This window comes from Podarcis pityusensis, assembly GCF_964106645.2.
Source record: "Podarcis pityusensis genome assembly, chromosome: 2".
NCBI classification, from domain to species: Eukaryota; Metazoa; Chordata; class Lepidosauria; order Squamata; family Lacertidae; genus Podarcis; species Podarcis pityusensis.
The window spans coordinates 93,936,200-93,951,894 of NC_138029.1; the positions used below are offsets into that span (position 1 = coordinate 93,936,200).

At 41.1% G+C, this 15,695-nt stretch overlaps 2 protein-coding genes across 21 annotated transcripts in view; one reads left to right on the forward strand and one right to left on the reverse strand.

The window, feature by feature from the left end:
* LOC308471663 (uncharacterized protein) overlaps nt 1-13,967 on the forward strand; it is a 93,615-nt gene extending 79,648 nt beyond the window's left edge. For all 8 annotated transcript variants that reach the window (XM_080995983.1, XM_080995984.1, XM_080995990.1 and 5 more), the window contains 3 exons: nt 5,296-5,348; nt 12,517-12,638; nt 13,898-13,967. In XM_080995983.1, the coding sequence (XP_080852109.1) occupies nt 5,296-5,348; nt 12,517-12,555 (92 nt within the window). In that variant the 3' untranslated portion in view covers nt 12,556-12,638; nt 13,898-13,967. The remainder of the gene's footprint in view (nt 1-5,295; nt 5,349-12,516; nt 12,639-13,897) is intronic.
* The window catches only part of LOC308471560 (contactin-4), a 520,761-nt gene that overhangs the window by 67,908 nt on the left and 437,158 nt on the right, over nt 1-15,695 (reverse strand). The window lies entirely within an intron of this gene.

The window sequence follows — 15,695 nt, forward strand, 5'->3', positions numbered from 1 at the left end:
AGGTTGATCAGTCAGTAACGTAAATGGTAAGATGACTTGGCGTTAGGATTTATCATCCATAAGTATCTACACAAATGACTTAATAAAGCAATCCTAAAGTTGGGTCAGTAATTCACCTCACCCATAAACTTCCATAGATCTATAAAGACGACTTTCACGCCGTGCTTTTAAACTTAAATTGACTTTGATCTATTCTTGCTTGTCTTTGACCTATGATTCACTTTTGAAAATTTTACTTTGACCTATTTACTGTGAGTGTGCAGCTACCAGCAGAATGTTAAAAAGAAAAAGCCTTAAGTATATAATAAGGTGTGTTTTTTTGAAGAACACAAAGCCACCTGAGGGACAGCTAGTCTTTTATTGTAGACAAGGAAGGGTCTAGCCACAGTTAGGCATTCTTTGGTGACACTCAAACTTGGACTATTTTAACATATGGTTATGGGTTTGGGTGGTGGTGGTCAGTTTCAGTGATACCTGTCACTCCCTGCCAAACCTGTATATGGGAGGCTAGAATCTATAGGAGGAAGTTTGCTGAACCAGTCAAGCCTGTTGGCCATTAGAATCATAGAATCATAGAGTTGGAAGAGACCACAAGGGCCATCGAGTCCAACCCCCTGCCAAGCAGGAAACATCATCAGAGCACTCCTGACATATGGTTGTCAAGCCTCTGCTTAAAGACCTCCAAAGGAGACTCCACCACACTCCTTGGCAGCAAATTCCACTGTCGAACAGCTCTTACTGTCAGGAAGTTCTTCCTAATGTTTAGGTGGAATCTTCTTTCTTGTAGTTTGGATCCATTGCTCCGTGTCCGCTTCTCTGGAGCAGCAGAAAACAACCTTTCTCCCTCCTCTATGTGACATCCTTTTATATATTTGAACATGGCTATCATATCACCCCTTAACCTCCTCTTCTCCAGGCTAAACCTGCCCAGCTCCCTTAGCCGTTCCTCATAAGGCATCGTTTCCAGGCCTTTGACCATTTTGGTTGCCCTCCTCTGGACACGTTCCAGTTTGTCAGTGTCCTTCTTGAACTGTGGTGCCCAGAACTGGACACAGTACTCCAGGTAAGGTCTGACCAGAGCAGAATACAGTGGCACTATTACTTCCCTTGATCTAGATGCTATACTCCTATTGATGAGGCCCAGAATTGCATTGGCTTTTTTAGCTGCCGCGTCACACTGTTGGCTCATGTCAAGTTTGTGGTCAACCAAGACTCCTAGATCCTTTTCACATGTACTGCTCTCAAGCCAGGTGTCACCCATCTTGTATTTGTGCCTCTCATTTTTTTTGCCCAAGTGCAATACTTTACATTTCTCCCTGTTAAAATTCATCTTGTTTGTTTTTGCCCAGTTCTCTAATCTGTCAAGGTCGTTTTGAAGTGTGATCCTGTCCTCTGGGGTGTTAGCCAGACTCAGCAATTAGCAACTCAGCTAAACACCCGTCATACACATCTTAAAAGAGCAAGCTCCATTGCCATAGAGACAAATGGGTTGGCCATTTCTCATCTCACCTGGCTGGATGCCACATCATCCTAGGATGGAACAGCCAAGGTGTAGGGTGCGGTATAGCAGAGTTGTGTGTATGAACTGGACTGATGCTAGAAGTTGGATACACAGAGACATGTCTGCTCTGTGCTAGACCCGAGGCTGTGAGGTTGTGGCCTCCTTGGAAACTCAATAGGAAAACAAGATATGTTGAAGTGTTAATACTGTGAGCTGAAGTTGTATGTATATGTACATACACAGCACAGTCTCCATCAGAGGCATAGCATGGAGGGGGTCCATGGGGACTGTGGCCCCAGAGGCAATTTTGTGAGGGGGCACAAACAGGCTCCTTCATCGGAGCCTGGTTCCGAGCGAGAAGGAGCTGAGCCTTGGCTGTGCGCTCATGCCTGGTCGCAGCTCCACCCCCGAGTCAGGACTGACCCAGGGGAGAAGAGCAGGAGAATGGGTGGCAATGCCGCCACCCAACCTCCTTGGCCTCAGTGCACCTCACGCCCGGCCGCAGCAGCTCCACCACTGGATCACATCTGCCTGACGGCAGAGAGCAGCTCTCTTTGGCTGTGGCGAGGCATGCCTGGCTGCAGCAGCTCCACCGCCAGATTAGGTTTCACCCAGTCAAGGAGAGTGGGCAGCAGCTTCCCCACCCCTCTCCTCCGCCGGACTGTGGTACCTGAGAGGGCACCCTCCCCCCGCCCTTGGGTGTGCACTCCGCGCATCTGCCCTGGGCAGCGCAGGCATATGCTTTGCTGCTGGTCTCCTTTGATCTTTGTTCCAAGGAATCTGAACCCTCAGTAAGTGCAGGCATCCTTGGAATCTCCTGTTGCTCAAATACTGTGGTTGCACAAGACACAACTCTATGTAACGCTCCTTTAGAAAGTTATCACAAGCTACAACTGGTTCATAAGGTGGCCACCTGAGCTTTGATCGGGGTCAACCACAGGGAACGTATGTCAGTTTTGAAAAAAAGTTCATTGGCTTCAAATTGGTTTCTGGGCCTAAATCAGGTTTGATCTTTAAAGTCCTAAACCTGTTGGGAATTCCATTCCTCCCGCGCTGCAGATGTGTGGGATTGTTACATGTCACATGTCTGTTTACATTCCAGCACAAATTGTTAGAGTCTCATGAGCGGTACATCCACTCTGTATAGGTTTTGTGTTCTCTCTCTCCGAGAAGAACGACAAGGAGAGAAGCCATGTTTTCTTTGTCCTGATTTATGTACACTAAACGTAGCCTAGTATGCAAGCCTGGAACCAGATCTGTTGTGTGTTTATTCTGCTGAGTAACGTGTGCTCATGCACAATAGCATGAGTCGCAGACGCACGTCAGAGGAGGATGACTGATGGATCTCCGCAGCGGCAAGGCTAGAAGGGAGACGCTCCAGCTGGGGCTTGTCCAGCTGGCTTTCCATCCCATGGTTCCAACAAAACCATCTGGGCCTAGGGTATCTTAAGAATTGCCTTTATTCATATATGAGTATCTATAATTTAAGACAGGGGTGGGCTATCTGTGGCCCTCCAGGTGATCAAAGGTCAGGAATGATGGGAGGTATAGGGTAGAATTTGATGTACTGATAAGTGGGGTATGCTTGCAAGGAATGAGGTCTGCTCACACAGTGAGACTTTCCCCCCTCTCCTCCCCACTTGGGTGCCCCCTGTGCACCCCTAAACCCAATATGGAGGTTCCTCCAACACTCTGGAGCAGGTTTAGGGGGTGCAGGGACATGCAGGTGGAACAGAGATCTGTGTAAGCAGATCTCATTTTGTGCATGCAACAATGTACTACCTGTAGTCAAACAACATAACTCTAGCATTGATTTAAAGATCTTCTTAGAGCTTCTGCTTTCGGTTCCACAGCCATCAGATAACCTAGAACAGAACCATTTTGACAGCAGCACCAAAACTGTGGAGCTCTCTCCTAGTAGAAGTTTGCTCCACTTATAGTTTTCAAATAGTTGATTAAGGCAACCCTTAATTTATTACTGTTTTTGGATACAAGGTTTGCAATCCAGCTTGAAGACCTATTATATCAAAAAGCAAGCAGCACCTGCTCCACAGTCTAGCATCTCCATCCTATAGCTTTCTCCATAAGCTAAAGACTCACCTCTTTACTCTTTGAGAATTTTGTGGGAGTTTTGCTGGCTTTATATTGTTCTGTTCTGTCTGCAACAGTTTCACCGTATTTTATAACTGACTGTTTCATCTGCTTTTTATAACTGTACAGTATATTATGTCGTTGCAACCCACCTTGGTTTCGTATGGTGAAGGGGAGGTTAAGAATTTGTCTAAATAAATAAATAAATGAGGTAAAATTATTTTAACAAATACCGGTAAATTGAAGCACCATTCAAACACCATATTTATAATAGTGCAAAAAATAATTGTGCTATAAATGTGCAAATTAGTGCTGAAATAATTTGTAAATGCTACTTCCTTCGTAAGTTATAAAAGTAAGCATCCCTTATAAAAATTAGCTCTGTGTGATAGCACTGCATATGTTAGTAAGTGCAACATCTGTTGTCACCTGGACTGATAAAAGCTAATGGGTATTCTTCTGCCAACATCAGAGCTATATCGTGTAAGTCTGCAATCTTGTAAATTAGCCTTCAACCAGATTAGAAATAGTTTTATTTCTGTCATCTGAATGTACTGAATGTTGTTCCTAACATCTAATGACAGCATCCTGGTGACTCAGACCCAAGGGCGATGGAGAGAGATATATAGAATTTATAGAACTTTGGGGTGGCTTAGAAGCAGATACATCACATTTAACTCACACAAACGGTTTTCTTCAGTGAAATTGCCCATTCTACTTTGCAGAGGGAAAGCGGGAAGGGAGAGCTCATCCAATTCATTCTCCTCCCTCCCCTGAGAATGGTACTTTCTCACAGGTAATGGTGGAGGAAATTCAATGCAACTAGCAAACTCCAGACGAGAGTGAGAGGCTAGAAGAAAGCTGGATCTGAACAGGGCATTCTCATTTTTATTCCCTCTATCTCTCCTTTATGAACACACAAACAATTCAGGTTCCTGCTGGAAGGAGAATGGCAGACGCCTGTTTTTTTTTGCGGGCGGAGAAACCTAGAAATTGGTATATGGCTTAAAGTGTAAGTCTCTTATACTTGGAGCCTGGATAAATACCCACCGTCTATTACACAATGGTCTGGGGACCGTAGCTACATTCAAACATGTTTCATACAGGCATCAACTGTGTGTGGATACCTATATTTGGACGTCTGGAGGACTTATATTAACTTATGTTTAATTTAAGATTTGTGTACCGATGGTCACTGTATCTGCAATGTGAACTGACTAATAAATTATGCTGCTACCTACTTGATATTATGAACACATCAATTTGCTAGCTGCAAGCAGATCTTACAGATTCTGATTGTTGATTAAGCATACAAGTCAGAAATATTTCATGCTTAGCTAAGCATTTAAAAAAAAAAGAAATCCCAGGAAAGCTTCTTAATGTTTTCTTTCATGGGTAGCAAGCTATCTTAAAGCAAAAAGTTAAAGAAATGCCATCTATAAGCTTTTCGGCAACAGCTTATATAACATGATGTTGAAAAGGGGGTGCACTGAGTATCTACCAATAAAAAAATCTGTATTCTGTGAGAAAACACAGTTTAGCGGTACTTGCCAATATAATGGTCTTTACAGCTGTTTACCACTGATACCATTTGCTGTTTCTTTAAAAAGACACATAAGCATAATATGGGGAAATGCCAATGTTTAACAGATCATTTCGTGCAATCTCTACAGATAATGGACAGGTTTTTTTTTCTACTACAGAAGCTGATTCAGTGACTGGCAAACAATCTGGAGACAGCTGTGAAATCAACCAGGTAATATGCTCTAATGACTAATACGTCTGCAGGAGCTGATGAAACTTTTTTGCTCAAGAGATTAATCTTGAATGAAAGTAAATGCTTTATAATGACAAATATTTAAGGGAAGTGGAGAATGAAAGATGCAATTCTAATTATTATAAAGAAATTATCAGTGATTTAGGGAGTAATAAATCTAAGCCTTTTGTTCACTTTAAATATTACCTGTGTACAAGAATTGTACTCGTGCTTTCCAACACTGGATTGAGATTAGGTACATAGTACCCAGCACATGAAATCAATACAGGCTGAATCCAAATGTGGTATCTATCAGTATTACTTAATGATGATGATACTACACAATGTCATCAATTATCAGGGGAAATAGTGGGTGGTATTCAGCTTAGTTTTAATCAGAGTATACCCATTGAAATTAATGTATCTAATATTAAATTGAATACAACCCCACATGTAAAATCTTGGCACCTGAAAGTATTTCAGGGCATGCTTGTCCTAAGTCAGGCATAGGCAAACTCGGCTCTCCAGATGTTTTGGGACTACAACTCCCATCATCCCTGACCACTGGTCCTATTAGCTAGGGATGATGGGAGTTGTAGTCCCAAAACATCTGGAAGGCCGAGTTTGCCTATGCCTGTCCTAAGTTTATCCCATCTAACTGTTTTCCCCTGTTTAAAGTAATTGGGTCTCTGAAGAAGTATATAGGTCTGTCATGGAACCAGCTGCACTTTACTGATTTACATACAACTGATTCTAAAATTCGTAGAAATGACTGATAATAAAAAAACAGCAAAAATATTTTCAGAACATGCAGAACTTAAACTGAACTCTTGTCTGCATTCTGCTGCAGCTGCTACTTAAGCATAGCCTCCCCCTTTACTTCACTCTATGCATGCACCTTAGTGCAGAAAGATCTGGATTTTAAACTTCAAGCAGAATCTCATGTGGTAACTGAAAGGCAAGAAAATGTACTAGCCAACCACTCCCCCATTCCTCAGAAAGCAACACTAAGCAATGATACACAGTACAAAGTTTAAGAAGTGATTATGTAGATTATTCATATCGACTCCAAGAGAGGCAGCCATGACTTTCTAGTCAGGAATCTTCCTTCTTACGGAAATCCCCTGCATCAAGGGGCCATAGGGGAAAGACCATATTCCCTCCTATAAATCTGCCTTCTCTGAGGAGGCCCTTCTCTGAGTCCCACCGCACTCACAGGCAGAGATGCCACCTTCTCAAGAAGATTGAGGGGGCCTGATGTGACGGCCTGACATCACATGCGCAACATTAGCCATTCTCATTTTCAACTCCACTCTGCCTTGAGTCCCATCAGGGCAAATGGTGGTGTGTCTGGGCTATCAACTGCAACAGGTGTGCTGGCCTGTTAGATAAAGCAGTTCCAGACTAGCTACACATTTATGCATGAGTTCTATTGAAATAATGGGCTTATTCCTTGGTATGCGGGTACAGACAGGACTGCAGCCCAAATTCCAGCCACAGTTCTACCTTCTTACCCACTTAGCAAGTGATCCTCACTTTGGAACTGGCATCATATTACCATTTATGTTGGAAGAGCACAAATGTGTGTGCAGCTTCTACTTCATTTTCAAGTGTCCTGGATTGAAATGAATAGGCTTATTATGTGCAACACTGAAACATGGCTCCCATGTCTGCAAGCAAACGAAAAACACCTTCCATGGTGATATCTGGCAATCAGGAAGCATGCACATTTTGCTATGCCTTCGCTTTGGAATTAAGCCCTTCCTCTCCTGAACACCCCCTCCCCCAAACACACACACACACACACACACACACACACACACACTTCATCCATTTCAGAAAGGGATGGGATTAATTTTGAAATAGGATACAAAAATATAATTATTATAGGGGGATCCACTTTCACAAGGAATGATCATAAATGACAATCTAAAGGGAAGAACTGACCTTGTATAATTAGGAACTGTGAGTCACAATCACTCGGAAGAGTGATTCAATTTTGTAAGATGTAAATTGCTTAGAAAACTCAGAGGTGGATGGAATCCTGTGTGATTGGAAGGAAGGTGGCTCTGGGAATGCACCACATTCACAGGAGAAGAACAAAGTTAAAATAAAATGAAACTTCAGGAGGTCTTTATAATTGGCAATCACACTGAGCTGCATTTAGCCTATTGCATTTGAAAAATGGGCAATTAGATTTTTTCATCTCACTAGTTCATAGCTAATTCTTAATATTAATCTCATACAGAATGTTAAATGTACTTCATTCAAAGAAGCAAATTGCTGCCTACAACCTATTTCCAATATTCTCACCAGGGACCTTATAACCAAGTCTGAGATAGGCACACGCTAGGTTTTGGGCAGGTTACAAATGCTAAGAAGTACCAGAAAAGAAAATGCACAATTTGTTCCACTAAAAGTGTACTTCTTTCAGCTACTTCTTTTGCGTTAAGAGTTGTCCAAGTGAATATGCTCCATAATAGTGTTTATTAACATTTGTGCACACAGGAACGCTATGCTTGATCTTCATTTGAACTTTCCCCCTAAAGTACAATTTCACGTCTTCAAGGCAAGCGTGAAACTGATGGAACATCATCTTGAAAGGGCTGAGGGGAAGTATTTATAGTTATTAATGATCTCCCTGTAGTTACAAGATTATTGAGGTCAAACCTGTATAAAAATATCTCTAGGTTACGTAGGAGGAACAACTAACTGCAGGTATATTGTTTTCACAGGCTACTGATAACAAAGGTAAAAAAAAAACCAGGTCAAATGACACTGGGAATCCCAAAGGAAAATAAGTGGATACTGTTAAGGGGTGGGGAACATATAGCAGCCCTGTTGTCTTTGTTTAGGCAATTCAAGGTACAAATGAAAACAAACTCATTTTGCGGAAACTGACTCTTTAAGTGCCCTTTCATTGACCACTGCTGTCATGTCCAAACTTTGTCCAACAGTCCATAAGGCCAAGGCCTTACAAAGTAGATATTGTTGCCATTATCCCTACAGGATTTATCTACGCGGTTCTTCCTTCACTTTTCTCCAGAAACTGAGACAGAAAAACAGTAATTTTGAGACATAGTGCTGCTAACGGCCTGGAACAGAGATCAGAGCTTTGCAAACAAGACCCCTGGAAACTACCTAGCATGACACCTCCACCTATCAGTGTCATAAACCTCAGCAGTGTTTCTGGTTATAAACTTCAACACTGGGGAGATTAGAAGTCTCTGTGTACACAGGGAGCTTAAAGGTATCATTACACTCTTTGCCAGCCAGAATTGGCATGAACTCTGAAGACTAAACCAATATCTATAGAGCTACAACTTGGACAAAGTCCTGTGCGAGACACATTTACTTGGCAACAGGAGGATTAATATATTTTTTTTGGTTAATCTTAATGACTGTGAAGGGAGAGAGTCCTTAAGCAAAGCCATTTAGGACTTTAAAGGTCATGGCTGACACTTTGAATTGTGTCTGGAAGATCAAATAAGGGGAAATGGAGCAAAGCTGTAAAATATCCTGGCATGATCACGTATAGGAACACAGGAAAATAAGAAGCTGACTTACAGTGAGTCAGAACATTGGCCCATCCAACTCTCTCCATCACTTCAGAGAGAGTTCTCTCCCATGAAGAATTGATAAACTGGGACCTTCTGCATAAAAAGCAGATTGCTCTACCATTGAGCTATGGCGCTACCCCAAGTAGCACTGCACTTCTGCATAGATTTTAGTTGTCACCCTTCTCAAACCACTTCAAAAATGTGCAGAGAAGCACATCTCTGTCATAAAGAGAGGCACATAAAATAACATTTTAGTAGCCTACTTTTGAGTTAAGCACTATTTCTTTATTTCCTTGGTTGTCCCTTGACACTCCTCTTTGCTCAAGCTTCTGGAAAATTTGCTTCTTTGTTCTTCAGCCGACTGTGGTTCCAAACTCAGGTGCAGCAGGCATATATATAGCTGGAACATCTGGCCGATGCAAAACTAGGGGACGGCGGAGTATCCCACCCTCCTTTGTGGCCAGCCAGGGGAAATCCTCAACAGCTGCCTGCACGATGGAGAGACCTTTTGTTCTCTGGAGCCAAGGCTCTGCCATGACAAGCCACAACTGCCTCCCACCCAGAAACTGGGTAACTGGCCATCATTTATTTATCTCCCAGTATCCAATATCTATGTCTTTTCACCCAAAAACTCATTCCCCCAGCCAGCCAGCCGCAAAGGGAAAGTGTATTTCGTATCATGATCTCAGAATTATCTCTGTCTGGAGTCTATTGAGATTATTTGTTTATTTTAAAAGCCTCATCACTGCCTGAAAATGTCAAAGTGGCGTACAACAAGATAAAAGCAAACTACGGAAAGTACGAGTTGTTTTTTAAAAAAGAAATAGAAGCACTCTAAAAACGTAAAATAATAGAACAATTTCTACAGATGTGCAATTAATATTCCATAAATGACTGAGTCACATCTTAGGGAATTTAGATATTATTATGCCTGTTTCTATGCAGGGATAAATGTAACTAGAGGCACAAAGAAGCCAACTGCATTCTTTGGAGTTATAAAGAAAGGCTACAAACACACGATGCCACATAAGCAACAACATTCTAGTCTTGTACAGGTGTTTTAACAACTTTGCCATTGGAAAACAAGTACTTTCAGCAGGTAATTAGAAGAACTTATACTCAACACAACTAAAACCTCTGAGAAGCTCAACTAAATATATATATATATATCTTTTAAGAATGAGAAAAATATAATACAGACTTTTCTGCGTGGATAAAGTGCTGACAGAAACCCATTTAGGCCCATTTTGTGAGATTAGACCATAAGCAGTAAATGCACTCTCAGCTTATTTGTTCTAGCTGATGCTATTTGAATAGAAGCCCAAAGGCACAATCTTTTGAGAAAATAAGATTACCCCCCTCCTTAGTTTCAACTAAAACTGCTCATTGTAAAACAACAAATTACCCACTTCACTAGTAATTGATATTTACACAGATCTTAAATATCTAGAGAGACATTTTAAATCTCTGGAAAACATATACATATGAAAAGTTCATCCAAAACATAAGAGCAGAATTAGAAAAGGTCTTTAGAAATGTCTCTTCCACCATTCCACCTCCCTAACATACTTTTCCTTAAGGCATATAATTATTGCCTAGCATTTAAAACTCATTACGTGAACTTCTCAGAGCTAAGGTTTGAATGTAAATTGATTGTCTTCTTGTTCTAATGAAGTAGAGAGCTCAGAAAAAAATAATTCACAACTACATCTCCACAAAATACCTATGATTTACGTCCTCTTTTCCTTTCTACTTGTAAGACTTGTTCACGTGAACTTCTGTGTTATTCACACCGTGTTAAGACATTTGCATGTGAACCACAGGTATTCTACTGCCCGGCAAAGATTAATGCAGTAATATTAATATAATAATATTATAATTAATGCAGTAATATTCTTAGGAACATACCTAAGAAAACACAGTCACTATGCAATATCAGAATTTGCTTCCTGGCAACATCCATATCGTTTATCTTGCACTGTGGCAACAACTATATTTGCCTGACTGTCGCTGCTCCTTAGTCCTCAAATCTATGCTAGTACTGAATGAAGCACCAGAGTAGGCATATAGCTGTGAAAGATTCCTCCCAGATCTCAGGTCATCATTTCATTTTCATATTTCCAGTTCCCAATACTTGCAGAGGAATGGGGGGGTGGATCGCCCCCGGCACCATCGGGGAGGGGGGTACCATTGCAGCTGCCCCCTGGACACGCGCCGTGCACCCCTCCACTGCGCCGGGTGCCATGCCCCCGCGGGCAGCACACCAAGTCTATTCAATGGGGGTTACTCCCTAGTAATTATGAATGTTTAAATTTGTTCCTGGTCTAAAATTGTCGAAATAGGTGGCACTCAAGTTATTTCCCATTTAAATACAAGGTAAAGTGCACCATTTCATAAACTTTTCATCCAAGAACAATTTCAAATGCTGCAAGGCGAATTCAAACTTCAGACAGCTATTTACATGGTGCCATTAGTCAATTTATCAGGGCAGGATGTAATGGTGAAAATCCATGTTATTCATTATTTGACCGTTTCTGTGCCTGAAAGAAATAGCACTATCAAAGAAATGCCAGTTAGCTCTGTTATTTAGAGCATGGGTAGGCAAACTAAGGCCCGGGGGCTGGATCCGGCCCAATTGCCTTCTAAATCCGGCCCGCAGACGGTCTGGAAATCAGCGTGTTTTTACATGAGTAGAATATGTCCTTTTATTTAAACTGCATCTCTGGTTTATTTGTGCGGCATAGGAATTTGTTCATTTTTTCCCCCTTCAAAATATAGTCCACCCCACCCCACCCCCAAGGTCTGAGGGACAGTGGACCAGCCCCCTGCTGAAAAAGTTTGCTGACCCCTGATTTAGAGCATAGTGCTGATAACGCCAATGTGGTGGCTCACCATATGGACCATGTGCATATTCCTGCATTGCAGGGGAACCTCGGGTCCATTCCAACTCTACAAATACTATGATTCTAAGTCTTACATTTTTAAAGAAGAGCATTCATATAGGGCAATGACCCTTTTAGGGACCGTATCTCTCTTCCAAAACTTTACATTTGAAACATCTGTCAGTATAATTCCACTAGCATAGATTAAACTGAAGAAATAATGTATTTTTTTCTGATCGATGTCTTCTTTCACAGAACAATTAATCTGAAACATCTGGAGGGCTGCAGGTTGGGGAATGTTGCATTAGGTTGCCTAATGGATTAGCCCTTTCAGGGAGCTTCAAATGGTCATGTTTACAAATAATGTGCATAGTTATAATGATGGTCCTGGTTACCCAAAACTCCCATTATTTTGTTGGGAGGAGAAAGTGTACAATGTGATAAACTGATTTTGTTATTGTTGCCATGTGAACTTAGATCTGTAAGCCACACATTCAGACTAAGGAAGCTATTCTATGATGCGGATTATTCGGCACTGGAAGTTCAAATACCATATATTCATAGCAGGTGCTTCTTTCAATCTTCTCTGTCTTTAAAGGGGCAAAATCAGCAACTTGTACTGTTGCCTTATAATAACTAAGCAGATGGAAGGAGAATAAAAAGAGGAATCAGCCCTGAATGGTTGCCTTCAGGTTTTCATTTGTGACTTGTCTCGTTTCAAAACAGTCAAGGTCTATGCAAGAAAGCAGCACGTACATACCATGAAGCATGTCAGCACTACGGTATAATGGGAGAGGCGAGTGAATTCTCATGAAGCTACTGAGAGCATCTAGAATCATACCGCAAAGGTACGATGTAGGCCTTCTTTGTATTGTTGCAGGTGTTGCTATTATATGAGTAGTGGTATACCTTTATAATCTTTGCTGCAAATATAGGGATCATTCAAGGCCTTAAGAAAGTCAGACAAAAAACAATATGCACACTGAGCAGTGATACAAAAGAGGGCAAGTACTAGTAGGGTGAGAACTGACTATGAACAATAACAATGGGAAATACATTTTTCAGACCTTTTTTTTTAACTCCCGTTAACACATCTGGCAGGAGACACTGGCTGAGAAGCACTAGGAAACGAGATTCTTTTGAGTGGGTATTTTGAACAGTCGTTTCAAGAAAACAAATTGGCCTACAGAAGAGGAAGTAAGGGTTTCTGATGGCAAAAGAGATACCTGACAGGACACTGTAGGTCTGAACAGAAACTATATGATGTAACGAGGGAAGAGATGAAAAGCCACGTTGAGGCAAGAATTAGCATGGGCATTCTGTAAATGAAGACTTGTCTGCACTTTTCACTTGTCTGCACTTATCCAAAGACAATTTATCTAAAACTAAGTCCGCTTTAGCAATGGTTTTTGCAGTGCCTTGTGTGCGCCAAATATTCACTAAACCAGATTGTTATCATCTGGCATAATCATTGATTTACTGGTTTAAATTTGCCACACGGAAGTCATTTTGAACACAAGGGTGGGTGATTTGGTGTCTTTACAATCTGTGTCCTGTTCACATATGTTTATCCATAAGCCCGTTCTGTCACATGTGTACATTAATATTTGTTGTTTTTTGTTGTTAATCTGCACGAATATTTGCATTTAAATTCATATGTTCTAACGTAATTTCTCTCAAAATTTGAATTTTGCATTTTAAAATGCATTTTGCGCTACCAGCTGCATTGGGACATTCAGGAAGTGCATAAGCCAGTGCAATTTGCACATTAGTCTGGAAGGTGTGCATCAAAATTCACAAAGATCAAATTCCTCAGGCACCCCATTAGAAGATAAGCCCTTTACAAAGGCAGTCAGTGTATAAATCAAAGTGCAGACTACTTGTCCTAAAGAGATAGCTCTAAATCTCTTTATCTTCTGAAAAATCTTCTGAAAGTTAAAAGGGCGATTGTTACCTGTCATCCAGCTTCCTTTCCTGGCGGTTATAGAGAAGGATCCTCTAAGAGGGCAGGCATAGCAACAATTTCCATATATTTTAAAAAGAAAAGAAAGAATTCCTTATAAGAGCTGCTGAAAATAGGATGAACAGAAGTGGGTTTAATTTGCAGGAAAGCAAAATATAGAAGAAGGTCAGCAATGGAAGTATATTCAGAGGAAGATGAGGAGTGGTCACCAACACAGGTATTCTATGTGTTCTTAGCATCATCATATGGAGGGCACCACCATGAAGGTTTCCAAAAGTGAGAGAGAATTTTAAGCACAATTATATGATATTTTGGGTGTATGTATATAATTTATAAAAACATACAAGACAGGTGAAATATGTAAGCTATGTTGCTGAAAACATTGATCACATGCTGACAAGATTGAATCTGAACTAAATTTTAAAAGGCCATGTGAAGTTGTCAGAATTTGGAAGAGACTAAAGAATTAAGGTAGGGGTGTGTTTGTGTGTGTGTGTGTGTGTGTGTGTGTGTGTAGAACGATGGGAGATATTGTGTCAATAGAACAATGGGAGATATGCAAACTGGATGTTCAGGGCTAGAAGGAAAGTAGGTTTTGGATCATGGATTGTTCCAAATTCCTTAAATCATTGCTGGGGAAAGGGTTTGCGTAAGTTTGAGAAATGTTATCATATGGGAAGATATGCTCTTGAAAGTAAATACTAGGCACTGGGCAATTCCTGAAACCCCAGAACTTCTGAATCAATGGCTGCCAGGGAGCTTTCTTTATTTATGAGGTTGAATTTCTAACATATATATCTGAATCTTAGCCACGGCAATACATAATTTACCTTCTGGAGTGAGGTTTCTAAGCTTTACTTTGATGCAGTTATGCCTCCAAGAGAGGATTTCCATTATTATGGAGATGAAGTATCTTTAATGACTGCAATAATGTAATTGTACCCCAGGGCAAAATTCCTAATAATGCAATTGTATAGCTTTCAAGCACCAGTAAGAGACGTCTTCAGGGCAGGTTATTCATTAAGGGTGTAGTGTACAGTAGCTCTGCTTCACTGGAAGAGTAAGAAAGCTAAAGCAATAAAGCTCCCTTTTCAAGATAGGCTTTGCCTCCTGGGCAAGCATCTAACATCACACTTGGTTCGGCTTCGCAGTCAGTGGCAGCCTCCAGAGGAAGATTCCCAGCAGCCTAATAAGATCCACCCTATTACTTCTCCAGACACTCAGTCCCAGATACCACCTATTACGGCATATATCTCAAAAAAGATACTGACAAATCTTTCACAAAATAGGCACATCTCTAAGACTTTTGCCTACTGCAAGTTTCTCCAAAAACTGAAATGCATGTGTGTTGTTTTATTTTTTGGGTTGTTTTTTAAAAGAAGAATTACTTAAAATCTGAAGAAGTGTGCATGCACACGAAAGCTCATACCAATAACAAACTTATTTGGTCTCTAAGGTGCTACCGGAAGGAATTTTTTTATTTTGTGTTGTTGTTTTTTTTAAAAAAAAAGTAAGAAGAGCACTGCTGGATCAGACCAAAGACCCATTTGGTACAGTATCCTTTGTAAAGGACTTTGAGATTACCGATCAAGCGCTGTATAAATTTTATGAAATAAATATATACTATTCTCATGGTAGCCAACCAGTTATCTGTGAAAGCCCACAAGAAGGACCTGAGTGGAACAGCATTCTCCCCTCTTGTCCTCCCCAGCAATTGGGATTCAGAAGGATTACTGCCTACAATACTCCAACACAATTTTCAGTGACCAAGCAGTGCCAAGCCCTGGGTTGACCTGGACTCTGAAAAACTTGTTTCCCAGGACTGTCCTTGCATTGTTTCTAACTTGGCAGGACAGCTTTCTATCTCCTGCTGGACCTGGAATCAAGACATCTTTTCATCCAGAGCTGAAAGCCTGAATTATTTCCCTAGCTCCCTCCCCCT